At 32.0% G+C, this 21,779-nt stretch overlaps 2 protein-coding genes across 2 annotated transcripts in view; both read right to left on the reverse strand.

Moving 5' to 3' along the window:
* L2HGDH (L-2-hydroxyglutarate dehydrogenase) lies at positions 1–14,973 on the reverse strand. The gene is made up of 15 exons (XM_080153571.1): positions 14,884–14,973; positions 14,141–14,235; positions 13,785–13,875; positions 13,366–13,448; positions 7,941–8,050; positions 6,932–7,012; positions 6,410–6,473; positions 6,289–6,340; positions 5,729–5,834; positions 5,526–5,633; positions 5,005–5,045; positions 4,786–4,867; positions 4,465–4,561; positions 1,167–1,285; positions 1–641 (listed from the first exon to the last, which is right to left on the reverse strand). Exons 1-15 carry the CDS (start codon positions 14,933–14,935, stop codon positions 533–535), a joined length of 1,290 nt encoding a protein of 429 aa, XP_080009697.1. The 5' UTR covers positions 14,936–14,973; the 3' UTR covers positions 1–532.
* Positions 14,969–21,779, reverse strand: part of IntS4 (integrator complex subunit 4) — a 17,429-nt gene continuing 10,618 nt past the window's right edge. The window contains exons 21-28 of the mRNA XM_080153525.1: positions 21,504–21,580; positions 20,285–20,373; positions 19,780–19,860; positions 17,941–18,017; positions 17,481–17,690; positions 17,084–17,153; positions 16,410–16,505; positions 14,969–15,931 (exon numbers count right to left, since the gene is read on the reverse strand). Coding sequence (XP_080009651.1) covers positions 15,803–15,931; positions 16,410–16,505; positions 17,084–17,153; positions 17,481–17,690; positions 17,941–18,017; positions 19,780–19,860; positions 20,285–20,373; positions 21,504–21,580 — 829 coding nt within the window. The 3' untranslated portion in view covers positions 14,969–15,802. The remainder of the gene's footprint in view (positions 15,932–16,409; positions 16,506–17,083; positions 17,154–17,480; positions 17,691–17,940; positions 18,018–19,779; positions 19,861–20,284; positions 20,374–21,503; positions 21,581–21,779) is intronic.

Here is a 21,779-nt window from a genome sequence, read left to right on the forward strand (position 1 = left end):
TTTATGGATGTTGTCATCCTTGTTTATTTTTATGTATAATAAATGATATATGTATAAAAATATAATAAAATGTATTTTTGTCACTATCATAGAGAATTTAACAATGAATAATGTAGATTACAATAATAAGCTCTAATAATAGGAAAACTAGTTTAAGAGAAAAATGGATTTTAAAACTTGAGTTTGGTAGATTTTCATCTAAAAAAAGTATACCTACCTAGGTAACTTTTAGAATATTACGAATAAGGATACCTTATTCTTTTATTATTGACTAGATTATAACTAACATTTCAAAATTTATTGTACTTCATAACATTATAATAATAGTAGCTACCTACTCAAGGATGGAAAGGATAAACGTTTTAAATTACACTGGTACTTAGTTATCTCATAAAGTTTATGTACTTTAGATGAACCAAACTTAATGTTCAATCTTTTCAACCAATTTTTATGTGCAGGAAATTTAATTTTGTTTATCAACATTGGGAATCATTGTCCTATCCCTTAGGATTCCAGGTGGCTACTCCATAGTTTACTTAAACTGAATGTTGAATTGTTGTTCCATCTTATCCACAACCATGTGGGCTATAGCCAGGGAAGAGGTGGCCGCTGGGGATGGAGCGTTGCGGCAATGCAAGATCCTGAAAAGCATATAATATCAATAGGAATAATTACCACGGTTGGAGGGGACATTGAGCTGTTTATTACACTAGTACTCAAATTCTAATAATAACGATTTCTTAATAGTTGACTCAACAATCTTGGAGACTTTTATTGAATTTTGATTGGTTGGTTTGGTTAGTTCAATTGTAATCTACAGAAGGGGTAGTAAATTGTATGTATCATTATTTAGGATTTACATCAATTTATTGGCAATTGTTTCTATCCCTTTAGATCTCTTGACTATTGCAGTACATGAAAAGTATGGAAAACAAGGATGACTACAACCATAAATAGCGAATAATAGACATATTAAAATCTTGTATATTGGAATTCGTAGAAGAATATCAATATATGAAGAAATCAATGTTAAAAGGTTAAAAAGCTCATAAAGTTGAATAACAAACTAAAAAAACTACCATCATCCACTCTTTCAAAATATTTCAAAATAAAGGGAGAGGGTTTTATTGACTTGCAATTTTAGGGAAACCTAGAAATTTCTTTACCTTGAACCTAACTCCCCTTCTCCACTGCTAAAGATGAAATCCCCAACCAAGTCTCCTGCAGTGTTCATAGCCTGTGCTCTTACCCCTGCGGGCCCTCGGCAGATATCAGATGCCTCTACCTAAACAAATTAGAAATAACAAACTTCTTAAAACAAGTTTGGGGTATAGTCCCTTTCGTGGCAACGCCTCTTAAGGGGCGTTTTGTCTTATTTTCACAGTAGCTTTCCCCCTATTTCTAGCCCCTGCAGGGCCAATTGCATAACCCTGCTGGGCAATCACCTAACCCAACTTAACCTAAAATTACCTATTAAAAGCTTATGTGAAAATAAGACAAAACGCCCCTTAAGAGGCGTTGTCACGAAAATACTATACCCAAAGTTTGTATTAAACTGAAAGGATGATTGCAACAGGGCAAATATCCTTGATTCAAAATAGTGGAATTACTTACAAGTTAAATTTATTTAGGCAATGTGTTTTAAGAGAATCAATCAAATGGCATAAAGCCGCCCCTATATTAATACTAAGCTTTTCTTACAATTGGTCACTAGCCGTTAACGAGATCTTAAATATCTATTAAATTACATTATGAAGTTCAACTAAAATTAATAAACTCTTTGGCTAATTTTCCGTAAATCCCAAAACCCTTAACATTGTTAAATCCAGTAAACATTAGAGTAAACTCAGTTGAAAGTATTAAGTTTTAAGAATCCATGATAAATATGATATAATATGACTCGACAGAAACTTCCTGGGAAACATTTGGTGCTAGTGTGTCTGTCAATGAATATCTCTAAAACCGATTAGTCTTTAAATATTCCAGGAATTGTCGCATTAGTTTTGAAATGTTTCACCTCTGTATGCAAATGAAAATATTTAATTCAGTTAACATATTAAAACACAATGCAAGGATCAGAATATTTACACATAGATATTATATTGTTCATATAGTTTTTAAAATTTTATTTATTTTAGAGGCCGAATCCAAACCAAAACGCAATGTGGAATTTTTTAAAAAGCGAAGCTTTTCTATAATTAGGGTCGGTCCGTACGTCCGTCCGTCCGAGATAGATAGCTTTTATTCGTTAATTTAGGCATGTTAGAATTGTCTTATCGATTTCAAACTTTGCATGATGATTCCTGAAGTAGTTGGGTACGATTTAGAAAGCGTAGCAACTCTATAATCATTACCAGAATGTCCGTACGTCCATTTTAAACATGTTGATTTTTCTACTTTTTTAACAACAAATTTTCAAGTGTTCTAATTGTCCGTTTGATCTGATTTTTGGTATATTGATTCCTGGGACAACAGAGAACAATATTATAAGCGAAGCAACTCTATAATCAAGTCCAAAAATGTAAGTATGTCCATAAACATTATCCTGCTTCAAGCAGTTTTTCAACAAATTTACTTACACTTTTGCTTCGGCTCTTATACTTTTAAATTCTGATTATTCAGTTCAGATACTATACAAGTGTTAATGTCCGTTTGTCCTACCGTTTCAGTGCTTCGCTTTTATGGATGTTGTCATCCTTGTTTTAGTACAAAGTGTATTATTAAACAATAATATTATCATGTGGTAAGAAGTTTGGAACAGGGGCAACTTAGTAAAACCTCCTTTATTTTCATGAAAAATAAATAAGCTTAGACGGGAATCACCCCTCCCCCCCCCCCCCAAAAAAAAATAGATTGGCAACTTCATATATCTTTATTCTTTAGTCTATTATACATTGAAAATTGAATGTATATGAGCTTATGAATAATGCAAGAAAACCATTGAAAATCTAAAACATTGTTGGCAAAGTATTCAGGGGTGGAGAGGACAACAGACGATAAAATAAAACCCCCCAATTTTTCTTGCAATAATTTCAGGCGACCTAAAACAGAATATATTCTTTTCATTCATCTTTAATTTGTTGCTTATCTATTTGTCCTAGGAATATTTATAACATTTTTTTTGAGGGGGGTGGTGTACACTACCCTCTAAAGCGAAAAAATGACCATCCCAATAAGTTTTTGGTTTTACTTTTTCTTTTTAAAACAAAATTTAAAAATGGGGGGTGTGGTGGTCGACTACCCCACCATCCTCACGTTTAGAAAAGGAGGCATATTAGTTTATCTTAGTTTCCTAATCTCTAAACCCTGTAATTACTTGGAACAAAGTTGTAAACTTAATTTTGTTAAGCATCTAATTCTACATTCTCAATATTATACTATTATGAATATATGTAAATCAAGAAATTAAACATTCTATAGAAAACTGGATTATTTAACTTTTTAATATATATCTTACATAATATTATTATTATTATAAAAATTACATAATATAACATATTTGCAGGTAGTTAGGGGACATTGGACTGTAATTTACACTGGTACCCATAGTTTTAACTTTTTAACCAATTATTTAATCTTCACAGGGATAATTTCGTTTAATTGTCGATATTTATCGTCCCTTCAGATCTTTGCACTGAAAAAGTTTTAAAATCACATATAAGCAAGAAAAATGCGTTCATTTGAAATAGTGACCGATGTAGGTAAACTTTTATTCTGTCAAACCTTTATCTCTTTATGTAAATTACATACTAACACACATATTATACAGAGTAGTCAGACATTACAAGTATACATTTTACAATACCTGACTTCATATTTACAAGTTACATAATTTTATTTTGTACTCATTTGATCCTTATATAAAAGTAACAGGATTTTAGTCTGTGTGTCTGTCTGTACCGAAGGATCTCGCTAACCGCTGAACTGAAATGGTTCTCCTTTACAATGCTTCTCATAAATCATGGAAAGGTTTATAACTATTTTGAGGGAAGGTATCACTAACCTCCGACGAGAAAGATAATTAGTTAAATTAAGTTAATTGGTCTACAACTATCTGGAAAGCTTTGAATAAGGCAGGTTTTCGGCTATTTAAAGTTTGGTCAACGCCCCTCCATGATATAGCTTCTAGTCTTGACGTCTTGTTGTCCGTCTGACTGTCGTTCATGCTTTTTAAGACCTTTATAATTATATTTTGAAAGGTTTCATGATTTTCATTGATTTTTGCACATTCTTATCTTTCTTTTTTTTAGTACAATTTAACTGAACACTAGCTCTATAACTCATTTTACCTGTCCATCCATGGATTTTTGTGCTTTTCTATTTATGGATGTTGTCCTACTTTTTTTCATTTTAAAACAAAATTCAAACTATGGAAAGGAATGCATTGACCTTAAAACAGTAGTAACAATATACAATTTTCGAGTGTTGTTTGTCTGATGGGTGTCATTTGATTTATAAATTTACCTGTGGGACATATTTCTTTAATTCTTTCACAGCTCTGTTGATAAAAATAGAGCCTAGCATTTGATCCAATCCGTATCCGAGATATTTTCCTGCAAGCCTAAAAAACAGGATTATTGTTAACTGATAAGTTGAAGAAAACATCTAGGTATGAATTGTTTTTTCTTGTTAGAAGGGGGGAAGGGGAATTCATTTTTCAATAGGAGCTATTTCTCTTGGGCGGGTGGAGGTACCCTCCCTCAAAATAGTTATAAATATTCCACGGACCTATAGAAGGCTTCACCAGAACCATCAAAAACCATCAACTAAACAAAAACTATTAACCTGTAAAATCCAGGATAGAGCAAGACTTCAGACAAATCTCTAATGTTGAATTTTCCCCAGGTATATCCCTCTCTGGCGAAAGCTAAGAAACATTATCATTATAACTCTATTTCTTTTCCTAATTTTTCCAGTGAAAATACGTTTTTTAATGTTAAATTGAGCAATTAATTCAGATCTTTAAAAATAGATATGCCAATTGTTAAAAAACGCATAGTTTACCTAAAACAGCATTTGGACCGAGCCATACCTCACCATTCATCCTAAATTAATAAAATGCGTTTTTTTTTTTAAATGAACACCTTAGAGTAATATACAGAATAGATATAGTAACTGCCTTTAATACAATAAATATCTAGGTAATTATTTAGTGTACCTGTATGTATTTTGTACTACGTAAAAGGAAATCTTAGATTCTGTTCAGTAAAGTACTTAAATATATATATTTATCTATCTATTTACCTGGGTGTAAAATTAACTCCTTGAAAGGAAACCACAGGTCAGGTACATAAAGATATAGCAGTACCTGTCACTAAGTAAATATCTATCTATTCACCTGTTTTAAAATTTACTCGTAGAAATGGAATCTAGGGTCAGGTACATAAAGATATAGCAGTACCTGTCACTAAGCACATATCTATCTATTCACCTGGGTGTAAAATTTACTCTAAGAAAGGAAAACTATTGCCAGGTACATAAAGATATAGCACCACCTGTCACTAAGGAATTATCTATCTATTCACCTGGGTGTAAAATGAACTCCTAGAAAAGGAAACCTAGGGTCAGGTACTGGGTAAATATTTCCATTGATTAATTTTGACTTCTCTGGACTCAGTAACAGATATTCACCTCTAAAATCAAAGAGAAAGTTATACATTTTGGAAAGACATATTTTTCAAAAGATTGGATTAATATTAGTGGATAACTTGTTTAAAGGAGATCTTACCTGAAAGGTACAATTTTAGGTTCAGGATCACAGCCGGTGAGTTTGGCAGTTCTGTCAGAGTATAAACCTGTACAGGCTATCACATATTTACAACGTACTTCTTCACCTTACAAAATAATTACAATATGAGAAAGGGTCATCCACAAAGACTGATATTCCATATACAATATTCCAGGGATGGAGGGGACTTTGGATTGTAAATTACACTGATACCCAAAGTTTTATAACAACGTTGGATCAAAAACTTGGGGTATTTTAAATGAACTTAGATTGGCATGTTCAAATAACAGTGTCGAAACTTTTCAACCAAATATTTTCTACAGCGTGGTTATATTACTTTATTATGAACTAGTGGCTGTTTCCATACCTTTTAGGGGGTCTTTATTTGAGGGGGTAGGTAAGAAGCAGAAAAATAGCCCAATTCCATCCTCCCATAAAATAAATTAGCCTGGAGCCATCTTGGGACCTATGTAGAGCTTCCCAAATATAAATTTCTCTCAACAAACAAATTAAATTGTTACTACCTTTAACTATAAGATGATTTAAGGTTAAAAGCTCACCTTGTTGACTAGTAATTTTAACCCCATCATCTACTGCTGAAAATTCATTTGCCTGAACAATTTAAAAGTTAAATTTTAAGCCACTGAACAAATAATTTTACTACTTCTTAATAATCATTACCTCAAAATTTGTGTGAATTTTTCCACCTCTACTTTGAAAAACAGTCCCATAATGTCTCGCCACTCTAATAGAATAGAATAGCATTTTATTAGACATTTTTTAAAGGTTAGTGCTTGGCATTTTTAGTAGCGAAGCTTCCTACTTTATAATTCACCTATTCAGTCCGTCCGTAAAGCAATGGAGAAAATGTGATTTTCGCAGCTGATTCTTAATATAAATTGCTGATTTTTTTGTGTGGAGATTTGAGTATCCAGTTTGCAACTAATTTATCTGTCAGTCAGGCAACAAAAGCAAATAAATATATATTACATATTAAAGCTCCGTGATTTTAATCGTTCTACTTTCTTCTATTATTTTTGCTCTCTTTTTATAGGTATGTTCAATAAAAATTTCTAATTCAGTTTGTTAGCTGTTAATCCATGAATATTTGTACTACTTATTGTTGTTGTCTTCCTTGTTTAATTCTCATTGTTGTTAGAAGTCAATAAAGGATGGACTTAAATATCCTTGTTAAAGTTTTACCTGCCCCAATCCACAATACCAGTATGTGGTGACCATATTGCTTTAGTTCCAACACAAGCAGGTTCTCGAGCTTTTATACCACTGAAAATAAGTAACATTCAAACAGATTCGGATTACTAAAGTAAAAAAAATGTCTTTGTGTTTGATTGTGTGTAATCTTTAAAGTCAAGATTCGTATAGGTCTAATAAGAGTTTTTAACTATCTTTGTGGGGAGTACCTCCACTAGGGCGGGTTCATATGGGAATTAGACAAAGAGGGGATATGCAACAGATAAAATTAACTTTAAAAATAATTCTGATTGAAAAAGAATTTTAAAAAGTTGAGATTTAGAATGCGACTAGGTACTTAAAAATGTATTTCATTACTTATTAATATGCAAAGACGACATTTCAAAAAAAATTGAATCAGAACTATGGTTTCATGGTGCTCCCAGAAAAGGCCTTGAAGAGTAGAATCAGGAACTTTAGTCAGTTTCAAAATATCTCGTTCCTACCCTTAGAAAATTTAAAAAAAAACCACCATTTTTCCAGGTTTATTGAGAATTGTCCAATTTGTAGAGGTTTTTTGAGATTTTCTCAGGCTAGAAACGAGATTTTTTGAAACGGTCAAAAGTTCCTGGTTCTACTCCTCAATGCCTTTCCTGAGAGCACCATGAAGCCATAGTTCTGATTCAATAATTTTTTTTACTCCCATTTAAATAGCTACCTATACAATTATATGTCTGGTCGTCAGCGGTTTTAAGACTTAAGATAAATTTTAAATCATCCAGAGGTGTATTATAATCATAAGAATCGTTTGCAGATCCCCGCTTAGGTCCCAGAAAAAAATGTCAAAAATCGACCCACCCTAACCTCCACCCTCATTAAAGAAATCGTCCAAAGAGAAAATGTATAGACAACACTCGAGTAAACTCTTGTTGCAAGGTATGTAGTTCAGCTATTAAAAAAACAGTGTTGAGATTTGTAAATTGAATATTAACAACAAAAAACTTTACAGTTAACTTGTTACCTAGAATCAACTAGTTCAATATCTGGGACACCATTTTTGTTTGCTCTCTCCCACAGATCCATAAGTCTTTGTTCTTCCAGATCATTGGTTGCTACTACTAACTTTCCAACCTTAAATAATATTTAGTACCATAATGGATATAGAATATACAGGGCGACCACTCCAAAACCAAAAAAATATAGTATTTTTATAGTATATTTTTTTTATTCATATAGTATATATAGTATATTTTTTTTTACTCATATAGTATGATATAGTATCGTACTTTGAATTATTTAGTAATACATAGTATATACATCATCAATAATAACTCAAAGCAAAGTTGTTATCAAAGCAATTTAACATATAAGGGGGTGGGGGGAAGAGTTTTGCCACTTTCGCTTACTCTGTGATTATTAGGCTAGGTATTAATGTGAGACTATAGGTTATATGGGATAAAAGTTTACTTTTGGGTAGTATTTCACGTATATTTAATCATTTTTGGATAGGTCTCCAGGTTCAGGTGCTGCAGGCTAGCTGGAAGGTGGTTTCTAGACAAGTAAAAAAAAATTCAAATTTCTGTTTGAAGAGTTAGAGATCAACTTACTAAACAGAATATGCATCTTTTTGGATGTTATTAACATATCTGAAGAAAAAATTTAAATAGGCCTCCAAGTTATGGTCTTGAAGGCCTCCAGGTCCACTCTGGACAGGTTATAAATAAATTTTTTATTTGAAGAGTAAGAGGTCAACTTATAAAGCAGAATATGCATCTTTTTGGATGTTATTAACATTAATGAAGAAAAATTAAAATCGACATTCAAGTTCTGGTCCTGCAGGCCTCCAGGTCCACTCTGGACAGGTAAAATTCAAATCTCTTGTTTCAAGAGTTAGAGGTAAACTTTTTTACATATTTGAAGAAAAAATGACATTTAGCCTACAGGTTCATGTGCTGCAGACCCTCAGGTGGACTCTGTACAGGTAAAAATCAAACTTCTTATTTGAGCAGTTAATAGTTTATTTGTTAAAAAAAATGAGCATATATTTTGATGTTATTTATATATTTGAAGGAAAAAAATTGGCCTCCAACAGAGGCGTCCAAGCTTATTTTTTTTTTTTTTTTTTTTTTGGGGGGGGGGGTAATTTAATAATGTAAATAAGTACCTAACTAATAATAAAGTACTAAAAACAATTTCAATCCTATACATGAAAACAAAATACCTAATCAACCCACAAGCGTTGCTAACTGATGAAACAATATGATTCTCCTTTAAAGTGTAGCTTCAAATATGTCCTGGTAAGGTTTATTTAACTAGTTTTGAAGAGGGTATTTGATATTTGGATAATTATTAAAATGTTTGATTGATCTATTTTATGGAAGGTAGACAATCAATTTTGATTTAAACATTTTTTTCTTAATAATTGGGAAAATGTTACTTCTTTGAAAAGACATTGATAGGACACACCCAGTGCATTGTTTAATTAAAGGGCCATTGCAAACTATAACACGTGTTTGTATCATGATTAAGAACTGTTTTTATCTGGTGGAACTATTTAGTCTTTTGATTTTTGGCAGTGGTAAAAATTTTTGAAAGTGGAAGTAAAAAAGCGCGCGAAGCACGCCAGAACTTTTTAGGGATTATTCATTCTGGGTAATTTTTATATGTGGGGGAATAAAATGGAAAAAATTTTGGGGGTGCCAGCACCCCCAAATTCGTTTGGGGGGTGGGGGGTAATCACCACTTTATTCCCCCACCTTGGACGTTCTTGCCCTCCAGGTAGACTCTGGACAGGTATAAAATCAAAATTTTTTATTTAAGAAGTTAAATTAAGTTTATTAGACAACATAGGCTTAGTTTTAGATGTTATTTATGTATTTAAAGAAAAAATGACAATTGAGCTCCAGGTTAAGGTGCTGCAGGCCTCCAGGTGGGCTCTGGTAAGGTAAAAATCAAAATTTCTTATAAACATCTTTTTAGATGTTATTTACAATTTTACATATCTGAAGAAAAAATACAATTGCTCTCCAGGTTCAGGTGCTGCAGGCCTCCATGTAGCTCTGTCCAGAGAATACTTGGAGACCTACAGGACCTAAACTTGATGGCCGATTTTAATTTGTCCTTCAGATATTTTAATATCATCTAAATAGATGCATATTCTGAACTCTAACTATTCAAATAAGAAATTTTAATCTTTTACCTGTAGAGCTTTATGTATTTTTGTCATATCACAATTAACTTTTGATAGGTTATTGAAGGTTAGGTTAGGTAAGATAAAGGTTAATGATTGCCCCGCAGGGGCTAGAAATAGGAGAAAACCTACAGTGAAAATATAAGACAAAATGCACCTTATGAGGCGTTGTCACAAAACTGACAATATTCGTTTTTTGTTATATAAATGTAATATCATATAGTATATATAGTAAATTTTGGTCAAAAAAAGGTAATATTATATAGTATATATAGTAAATTTTTGTCATATAGTATGATATAGTATCCACATTCATCCTATATAGTATAAATAGTATATATAGTATGCAGTGGTCGCCCTGAATATACGTGGATGTATTGACCGGGGAAAAAATTTGTCGTCAATTTATATTGGACCTTGTTATTTGTCAGTTCGTTCATCCAGTAGGAGGGAAGGGGATGGGGTAAAGAGGGTAGATGCGGGGGGGGGGGTTATGGTTATTTTATCCACCTGAGATCAACACTTTATTAGTGTACATGAATATCTGATTCAACATCATAGTAATAATATATAAATTAACACTATACTACATACATTCGAAATATATTCAATAGGAGGAAAACTAGGTATTTTATTTACAACTTTTTAAAAAAAATTATGCATACGTTTTGTCCTAGTATACTTGGAGAATATAAATTTTTTACAACTTTTTTTTCAACAAATAAAGAAGGTTTGATTAAGATCCTTCAAACAATGAAATATCCTCTTAAAATCCTCAAAAATATTATGAATGACTATCCCAAAAAGCATACGCAAATCATTTATTACATCTAGTACAGGGTTGTTAAATCAAAAGGTTGTTTGCCTTTATTGCAAAACCGGAGTGGTTAATACTAAATGCTGCATGTAGATAATATTATGTACCTATTTAAAATTGAAATAAAAATGCTCAACATCTGGTAATATTATTAACCTAGTAAAGCCTAGAAGCATGCTGCTAACCAATTTTCCACCGGATAAATTCAATTATTGTGCAGAAAAAGAAAAGATATGATTAGGTTTAGATCCTCTCCTCATAATAAAATTCTAATTCCCATTCATCAAGCTTATCGTTCATGTCAAACAACAATTATTATTTTTTGATCCAAAATTTTTTTATTAATTTGTAGATTTTTATGAATAAGATTTTTGGGCTAATGATAATTTAAATTGGATTAATGTACTTCTCTATTATTTGTTAATCACTAAACTGTAGTCTAAAATACTAAAATGACAGTACAAATAATGTATTATAGACTTAAAACAAACATTTAATACTATATTATATCGAGACAATAGCACAGAAACTTTCCTAAACTAGTCTGGTTTTAGAGTTTTAAAACATAAATTTGGTTGTTGGTGAAAGGAAACACCATTGATCAAAACTATATGTGATGGTTGTTAGTTTAGGTTTGTGACAAACAATCTTTTTTTTATAAAAATGTTTATAAAACTGACTTAATTTATTAATATATTTTAATGTATTCTTCAACTTGTGGATTTGCCGTAAGTCTGTAGGACCTTTAATTCAAAAAGAAATTAGGGGGTAACTAACCCCCACAGTCACTTTTTTTTCTAAATAAAAATATTTTTTTGAGGGGTACGGATTTTATCTAGGAGCAATATTATCAAGGGCCGGTGAGGCTCGTATCCCACCAGTAATAGCCTAAATTCATCTGAACCCAATCCAAACTTTCCTAAATATTGTCGGACGAACCGTCCCGCCTTTTACAAGTTTAAAAAGAAACAAAAATTCATCCTATTTCTATATTGCATTGGTTAAGAGGGGCAGATTTGAATACATTTTAAAAAAATCAAATTAAATCTTTAGCACTAATGTATGGTTTATGCATTTTTTTATAACCTTGCGATACTTATGATATATAAAAGTAATATCATGTTTGTCTTTCTATGTTTGCTTAGTATCTCAATTCTAGATTATTCTTGTAAAATGTCTTTTTACTCTTTTATTTTTTAATTGAAAAATAGGCTCCACTTCCCCCCACCCCAATGAAAAGCCCCCCCCCCCCGAGTCTTCTAGGGGCTTAACCCTTCGTTTCAAAAAGTGTAAATTGACCCCAAGATAATCCAAGGTTTTCAGAAAATAATTCGAGATATTTTAATTTTTTTTAAAATCGTGACAAGCCAAGGGTTTGCAGGATAAGAAATGCATCATGAACACAAAATTGTATAACTTAATTTCACATCCACTCCTTCTCAGGAATAGTCACTTTTTATGGCAAGTGGACAATTCACTCCCCCACCCCTAACTATTTATTTAAAAGAATACATATTTCTTTTAAAAATATCTTTCCTAAAGGCATAGTTGCCAATAATTCAATAATAGTTATTTCTTGCATCGTATTATAAACGGCTTTCCGCGGATATAGAAAGTACAATTATAAGATTAAAACTATTTTTTTTTCTATATTCGTAGAAAGCTGGATATAATACGATGCTAGACATAGTTTTTTCGTATGGGTGAGAACCGGTTCCTATCCACCGGATTCGAATGAATACGAGAAAAGCATTTATACATTACTCACAAATTTAAATGTAAGATTTTCAAAATATCCACTGGAAAAATATTGAATTTTACCCATCTACCACACACCAAACACAAATTTATTTTCGTTACTTTGCACCATACAGTTGCAACGTAATTTTTAAAACATTTAGGTAACTTTTATACATTTTATGCTTTTCCTTGAATAGGTAAAAAATAAACAAATATTTAAAGGGGGGGGGCGAAAGTGACACTTTTTGAAACCAAAACTAAGAGTCAACAAAGGAACTGAACTAAAAGAAGGGTTACAGGTCTGAGATTTTGCATGGCAGTTGCTTTATAGGGGTACAATATGGAACTGTGAAGAAACGGCGGCGCAACCGCCGTAATTTTTGTTGCCTTTTCTCGGCGGTTTTCGGCGGTTGCGCCGCCGTTTTTTCACAGTTCCATATTGTACCCCTATAAAGCAACTGCCATGCAAAATGTCAGACCTGTAACACTTTTTTTAGTTGAGTTCCTTTGACTTTTAGTTTTGGTTTCAAAAAGTGTCACTTTCGCCCCCCCCCCCCCTTATAATGTCTGTTGTTTACCTTTCTGTACATATAACAAGCTCGTCTCTAAAGGGAGATCTTTATCGGTTCAGCAGTTTGTGAGAACCTTAGCGACAGTGACGCAGACAGACAGACATCCTGTTACTTCTGGAATAAATACCTTTTTATATGGTATGTTATGTTGATCACAGTAAGAATAAGTTGCTTTCATTCCTTCTACACAAAGCTTGGCCATTACACTACCTGACAAATTATGGATTAGTGGAATGGATTCATTATTACTTGGATCTTATGTCAGATTATCAAATACTCTATTAAAGAAATTAAACTCCAACGCAAACACAAAGTGAAAATTTTTTAATACAAGGTTAGTTAAGCGGTAAAACAACCACTTTTTAATAGTGCTTACTGTGCATGGTAATGGGTTACCAACTCATTTTCTAAGATATTCACATTATCAGACATAGTAACAATGGCATGGTGGTAACTAAATTTAAGTCTTTAGTATGACACTAATCAAACACTACAATTAAGAACAAGCTTAGAATACAAGGATATACCAATAGAAGATAAAATTACCTGGTTTGTAGTAAATGCCAGCATGAATGACCCCAGAATTGTGGCCAGTTTGATGCGTGGCCAATTCATTTTCTTTTTCTAACAATCCAACCTTAAAAACAATCAGAAGTTTCTCACTGTTTCTGTACCTGTAAAGGATATTCAACCTAATAAATACTAACATTCTTAGGAGGCATTTGATTGTTTAGTGTTCTTTTGAATTAAAGATAACATTTGACAATATAACACTTGTGTGTTAGGTAAAATGTGGACTATGTCATGATCTTATTAATTACCTACCTAGAGGAAATCTTTTTGAACTGTAGAATTAAAATTTTTCCTTTTTTTAAAATTAATAAATGACAAATATTAGGTACTTTAAAGGCATTGGATCTATTCGTGATTTCTTGTGCTACAGCAAGACCAACTATTCCTCCACCCACAACAACAATATCATATTCAGATCCACAACCTTAAAAATAATATGTTAAGCTACAGCAAGATCAACTATTCCTCTATCCACAACAACAATATCATATTCAGATCCACAACCTTAAAAATAATATGTTAATCAACAGCAAGACCAACTATTCCACTACCCACAACAACAATGGCATATTCAGATCCATAACCTTTAAAAAAATATGTTAAGCTACAGCAAGACCAACTATTCCTCCATCCACAACAACAATATCATATTCAGATTCACAACCTTAAAAAGAAAATGCAAGACCAACTATTCCACCACCCACAACAACAATATCATATTCAGATCCACAACCTTAAATATGTTAAAAAAATGAAAGAATGACAAAGAATTACACGAAATGCACTTGAGCCTGCCACATATTTTTCCTGTTTAATTTTTATTCTATTTTTAATTTTATAGGACAATATATGTATTTGAAAGGAATTAAATTTTAGGACTTGAAAATTATAATCTTGTGATATACCTGTTCAACTTAGACGTCTAGCTAAATTTCACAATTATACTATTTTAATGATGCTCCTTTGTATGTCTTAAGAGTTAGTTAAAGAATTTTGAAGCAGGAATTAGTGTCTCAAGCATATTAAATATACAGACAGACATTGTACTACTTTAGTTCAAAATTTCTCTAACCAGCGCTGCTATGAAGATTTCTAATATTTCTCAGGCTTCCACGGCAAAGCATTTTTGATTATTTTCTAATATAATAACATGAAAATCTGAAAATAATATCTTATTATTTTATGAAAAAAATCTTACAATAATGAAAAAATACATTTATTTCAAGTTACTACCTACATATTGTAATATTCATTAAAAAATTTTCATGATAGCAAGAACAAGTAATACTTTATTCATCACATTTTATTTAGCAACAGGGGGTAGTTTCATAAGTATTAATTACTAGCCTTATAGATTTTAGAGGTACAATAATAGTTTTTTTTTATCGCATCGTCATATAGACAGCTTTCCGTGGATGTTAATATTTAAAATTTTAAGATTAATACCAGTTTTGATTTTTATTTCTATATTCGTAGAAAATTGTCTGTAATTCGATGATTTATATGGATTTCCGTATAATTGAGAACCGGTTCTAATCCAAGAGATATTAATCGATTTCGAATCCATACTGGAAAAATATTTAAATAATCATGAGTAGCACAAAAAAATACAATCTTGATTTGTTTGTGTCAAAAAGCACAGAAAGCACTCCTCATTCATAAAAATTTGATTGCATAGAATTTCTTTTGAACTCCCAAGGTATAACAGAATGTTAACTATTGGAATTGGGAACACATGCAATGAAATTTTTGATATGATATGATGTTTTATTAAGTGATAAACAATGAACGTTAAATTGATGTACAATAGTACAACTTCAATGATGAGAAACAATAACACCACTTTTGTAGATTACAATTAGTGATTGAAACGTTTGTACACTGAACTTCATGAAACAGCCCAATGACCCCTCCTTCCCTGGTAAGAAGAAGCTTTTAAATAATACTTTGATTTTTTCAGGGAGCTATCACTTTAACTATCAATAAATAATTTAAATTCCTCTTCTGACAGGTTTGGGCAGGACTGAGACTTTGACAGTTTGTGACAGTGGGACAAGATTATCTTTAGAACCAAGATATAGCACTATGGAGATCTCTATATCCAGACTTTCAGACCAAACCTAAAATAAACATTTGTAGAGTTAAGCTTAAGTTATTGAAAATAAGCTGTTTGGTTGTCATAGATTAACCTACTTAGTGTCTAAATCTCCCTTATTATTTATACGAATCCATTCAACTTTCTAATAAATATTTTAAAATAGCCCATAAAAACACTCTTTTATTTCTAAAATAAAAGAATAGGTTGTTTTTCGTTTTTCTTTGTTTTTTTAATTCAGGGCAGGTTAGGTTGTAATGGGAACTGGGTAGCCTCGCAGGGTAACTATGTAAGGGCCTTAGCTAGAAAAAAAACAACTACACCCATCATTATTTTCCATTTTTTTATGGTGGTGGTTTCAGTACTCAATGAACACTTTTTGTGAAGGAAGGCACCTTTTTTAAACTTTACCCTACCTAATCTTTTACTCAATTTTGTCAATTTCCTATCAAAGGCAAAATATTGTATATTTAAGATTGGGGTAAGATTTTTCTTATTAGTACCTGATGACTGAAAAGCGCTGTGGTAAGAAGCCTAAAATTTTCTTCTCCTCCCACAGAAACTAGATCTCCACGCTTTGGTACAGATAACTGCTTCACCTTGAAAAGTCATTTAATTACTACAATTATTTTTCATTGTGACGATATTATGAATGAAAAAATTTGTTGTTGTTTTTTTTCTTACTGTTTTATAACCCATAAGTAAGGGCGAAAGCCTTATTAAAATGCAATAAAAAAAAACATACCTAAATAAAATTTTTCATTTGTACTAAAAACTCTCATAAAACATGTTTATATACCTACTCTAGATGATTTTTTTTCAATCTCCATTTTGAGTGTCTGTTTATAATCATATTTTAAGCCTCCCCCCCCCCCCCCTATTAAAAATATCTTTATTATTACTGAATAAGAATGTTTCAATAATACCAACGGATATATGGATATAGAATATTTATATATACGTGAATATTAGGATATGGGGAAAATTGTGGTCAATTTAGGATGCTCACATGGACATCACTTATTGGTCAGTTCGTTTTTCCAGTAGGATTGAAGGGGCTAGGGTAAAGGGTGATGATAAGGGGGTCCCGTTATTTAAGCCAGCTTCACGTTTCACTTTATTAGAGTAAATGATAATCTGTTGTAATATCCAAGTAATAATAAATCCATTGTCATACCTGATCAGCTGTTCTGATACAAATTCTCAGCATGGAAGGATCTGGAATATTATAGAGCTCCGCATCCATTCTGTACATGAGAAATATTGATGTTTGTAGAGGAAAATATCACTGATAATGATTAGGTATATTGGGGTTTTAATGTTAAGTCTTGTGACGAAAGAAGTTTTCCTGATAAAAAAAGGCTTTTTTAGGTATATTTGCCTGTCAATCCTTAAAGTTCTTATAAATGCTCAACCAACTGGATTTTTTTTATTAAAGAAGCTATAATTTAACCTCTGTGTATTTAGTACACTTTTTCGACATATAATATACTTAATAAAAAAGGGTTTTAGAGGCATTTTGTCAAAACTAAAAGATAGGAATTGTAATTTATTATAGTTTCAATATTTCATGCCTAATGCCCAGGACAAGACCAGCCAGACATTTCAACGGAGTCTCACAACCACCCGTAGGCTCGTGGATGATTGCCTTGGCCTGCTTGATTTGCAGGGGTACTGCTGACAGGTTTTCTGGTGGGTATTGGAGCAGGAGAGGCTTCAGTTTGTTGGCCACCTGGCCAGGTTTACTGTCTGTCAAAGCCAGAGCATTGAAGGCATCAATAAAACTATAAAAATAAAATGTCAATAAGTAGCGCACAGATATTTCAATCTGCAAAAATTTAACATTTATAACTTTTTCTTTAACATGTTAAGAATAATTACCTATCATAAAAAAAAACAACACAGTCTGCAAGTTTGAAATTTTACAAACTATGTGCCTATATTATAGTAATATAAAAGCTGCGTCGGTAAACTTACATAAAAATAAGTATAGAAAGTCTAGGAAATTAAAGAAAGCAAAAACAATGACAATACCTGAATTGTTTGAGATCAGAATCAGGTATATCCATTAAAATATTTTCAAATTCTCTCAGAAACTCGTCACATTCACCCTTTATATTAAAAAATCATAAAAACAGCTAAAAAAGAAAATTACTGCCTCAGAAACTAAGTAACTGAACTATCAAATTTAAGAAAAAGTTGTTTTCTCCGATAATCATAAATTCTCTCTTGTTCAAGATAACCAAGAAGAACCATCAACTGACTATCAAAGGACTCGAGAAAGTCAAAGTAACAATAAATGGATAATATATATTAAGAAGTCAAGACACCTTTTCTAAGACTCACAAAGCCAATCTGCAAATAAAAGACATACAAAACCTACATATAGATGGCGATTATTTCTCTAATTTGTCTATTAGATAGGTATATAACTTGATGTATTATGGAGGTCTCAAAGATGTCGATATTTTCAGAACAAGCTTTTTATTAAGACCGGGAGAGCTAAGTTTTTAGTAGCGAAGCTACTCTATAATTCACTTTGTCCGTCCGTCCATCCGTCAGTCAGTCAGTCAGTCAGTCCGTCAGTCCGTCAGTCCGTCAGTCCGTAACGCTATGGGGGAAATGGGATTTACGCAGCTCCTATAAAAGATAGAATGCTGAAATTTTTTGACAACATTCCCATTATTAAGGAGCACAATTGACTATAAAACATCATTTGCGGTCGGACCGATTTTTAGCAGGTTTTAGACTATTTTTATATTTTTCACATTTTTCTCCATATCTTCAGTGTTTATGGTCCGATTTTCAAAATTTTTTCAGTTACAGATATCAAAATTAAATTTCCTGTCGTTTAAAGAAACAATCAAAAAGGCCAGACTGAATTTTAGCAGGTTTTAGGCTATTTTTATATTTTCACATTTTTCTCCATATCTTCAGTGTATGGTCCGATTTTCAAAATTTTTTCAGTTATAGATACAAAAATAAAATTTCCCGTCTTTTAAAGAAGACAACCATGAAGGCCAGACTGCCTTTTCAGCAGGTTTTAGGCTGTTTTTTTTATATTTTTAACATTTTTCTCCATATCATCAGTTTTTATAGTCCGATTTCCAATTTTTTTTAAGTTGTAGATATTAAAATTAAATTTCCCGTCTTTAAAGGAAATAACCATGACGGCCAGACTGCCTTTTTGGCAGGTTTTAGGCTATTTATAAATATATTTAACCCTTTTTTCCATATCTTCAGTGTATATGGTCCGATTTTCCAAATTTTTAAAGTTTTTAAGGATTTAAAAATTAATTTTTTTGTCGTTTTAAGAAAACAACCATGGCGGCCAGACTGCCTTTTATCAGGTTTTTGGCTATTTTTATATGTTTTACATATTTCCCAAGATCTTTGTTTATTTTGATCCATTTTTCAAACTTTTATGGGATATCAGTATCAAAATAATTTTTCCCATTGTTATGAGCATCTTTAATATAATTTACTTTGACCATCGTCATCATACAAAATAAAACAATGTTTCATATTTATTTTATCCAATAAATCTATTCTTGATTTTAGTAAAAACCTTTTAAATCTACCTGTACGTATTCCCATCTACGATTTTTTGTGCTTCGCTACTTATGGATGTTGTCATCCTTGTTCTATTATTAATGTGGTGACGCCAAACTTTTCCATCAGTAAAAAATTGACAATTTAAAAATTAAACGTTCTGTCTCTGCTGTATTGTTATCATTATCAACAAAGAAAATAATATAATACCTAATAAGTTAAATAAGCTAGCACTTAAAAAGAGCTTGTAACTGTTTTTGATGCTAAATATATTCTTAGCCATCCCTAAATGGCTTAAATAAATAAAGTTTAAATTATTACCTTGGCGCTTTTATTTGAATGGCACACAACAGAAACAAGATTAACAGCCAAGGTTTTCACTTTCAATATTCGGATAAGCATCTAGAAATTTGGAAAATTAGACGGTTTTACTCAAAGTGCATAGTCGAGAATGGAAATCACCTACCCCATATTTTGAAGAAGAAAAAAAATTAGATTAGTTTATATTGGGTACAGGGTAGCTCCAAAAGGTTAGGTCAACGCATGTATAGCCCCCCCCCCCCCCCCATAGGGTTAGGACTCCCTGAAATGGTTAGACACAACTCCTTATTTTCAATTTAAAAAAAATTAAGTGGGTTCATTAAGGACTTTGTGGTAAAGCACTGAAAATTATCATTAATTAAAATACGTCTTTCTTATATAATTCAATTAAGGGACTTTTAACTGTAAAATAACCGTACATACTACTGGAGACTAAAGTTTAATCCTACAAATTTATCCAAGCTATATAATAGCTACCGCTATGCTAAAAGCAGCAATTTTTCACCTGATTTTGATGGCCCAAATTAGAAAACATAGAATTAAGCTTCTTAGCCACCATTTGCAGTTTTAACAGGTTAGATCTGTCTGCTGGACCTAGAAACAAGTAATTTAGAATGGAGGGAACTTTGACTTTAAATTAAACTAGTAACCAAGCTATCGAATTCGTTGGTGAAAAAGCGTTGGGTACTTTGGTTAAATATTTAATTGTTCATATCAATGTTAAGTCCAGCGAATAACATGTGTTATAGCTTCGAAATAAGGATAACAAAAATTGTATCTCATCCAATTTCCCACCCTCCACTCAATCATCATTGATAATAACGGATTGCTTTACTTTATCCAGGAACATTGGGCTGTTTAAAATAAATAACGTTTTCTTAATCGTTGGCTTAACAACTTTGGGGACTTCTATTGAATTAAGATTGATTGGTTGATTAAGTTAAGTGTCCAAACGTTTTACGACTAATTGTTATCTACACAAGGGGTAATTTTGTGTATAACCATTGGGGATGTATATTAATTTATGAGCCATTGTCTTATCCCTTTACATTCCCGACTTTATCCAATTATATCTTAAGATATTATAACTTAAAGCAAATAGAGTGAAAAAAGGGGGGGGGGGGGGTTAATGCAACCATCTCGTAATCAGTGAGCAAATGGCACTTACAATTCGAATTTCGATCTGAAATTTTGCATGAGTAATCCTTGATAGGTCTATTTTCCCTAAATCGAACAAAAAGTTGAAAAAGTAACGGCTAACGGCCCAGCCGTTTAGCCGTTTTTTTGGGCTATTTTTAGAGCAAATCTGCCTTAAATTATGTAGGAATAAACTTTTTGAAACATATTTTTACTTTAAATCATGTGAAATGATACAAAAAAAAACATTTTTAGATTTCTAGTACCAGCAACTAGCGGCTAGAACCGTTTGAAAACGTTTTGGAGCAGCATAGAGTATTATGTGGAGATAGGTTTCGCGATGATTTCCCTTGAAATAGTTTTAAAAATGGCTAAACTGCTGAGCCGCCAGCCGTTAGCCGTTACTTTTCCAACTTTTTGTTCAATTTAGGGAAAATAGACCTACCAAGGATTACTCATGCAAAATTCCAGATCAAAATTCGAATTCTAAGTGCCATTTGCTCACTGATTACGAGATGGTTGCATTAATCCCCCCCCCCCCCCCCTTAGATAGATTTATTGACTTTTATATTGAAAAGTACAGTCACCTGGTTGACTTGTTTTATGAGACCAGCCATATCCACGAACTATCTTCTCATACAATGCCTGACCTTCCAGATACAACCTATAATTCAAACAACTTTGATTCTATATTTTTTTCCATTTTAATAAAACTTTACAATAATTTCTAGAAAGCCAATTGATTCTTATATAAAAGTAACAGATGTCTGTCTCTGTGTGTGTGTCTGTCTTTCCCAAACCGCTAGACTGATAACTGATATTGTTCTTCTTTAAAGTGTAGCTTGTCATATTTGCTGGAATGG

Source organism: Acartia tonsa, chromosome 1, assembly GCF_053477335.1.
Source record: "Acartia tonsa isolate MP-2025a chromosome 1, ASM5347733v1, whole genome shotgun sequence".
Lineage (NCBI taxonomy): Eukaryota > Metazoa > Arthropoda > Copepoda > Calanoida > Acartiidae > Acartia > Acartia tonsa.

What these genes read in the sequence shown, in the direction of transcription:
- L2HGDH (XM_080153571.1), bottom strand. Translation starts at nt 14,935, where the DNA reads ATGCTTTGCCGTGGAAGCCTGAGAAATATTAGAAATCTTCATAGCAGC. An exon ending in GGTATTGTGGATTGGGGCAG is followed by an intron (nt 6,474 to 6,931) that starts GTAAAACTTTAA and finishes CTATTCTATTAG; the next exon opens with AGTGGCGAGACATTATGGGA. An exon ending in GAAGGGGAGTTAGGTTCAAG is followed by an intron (nt 642 to 1,166) that starts GTAAAGAAATTT and finishes TATGCTTTTCAG; the next exon opens with GATCTTGCATTGCCGCAACG.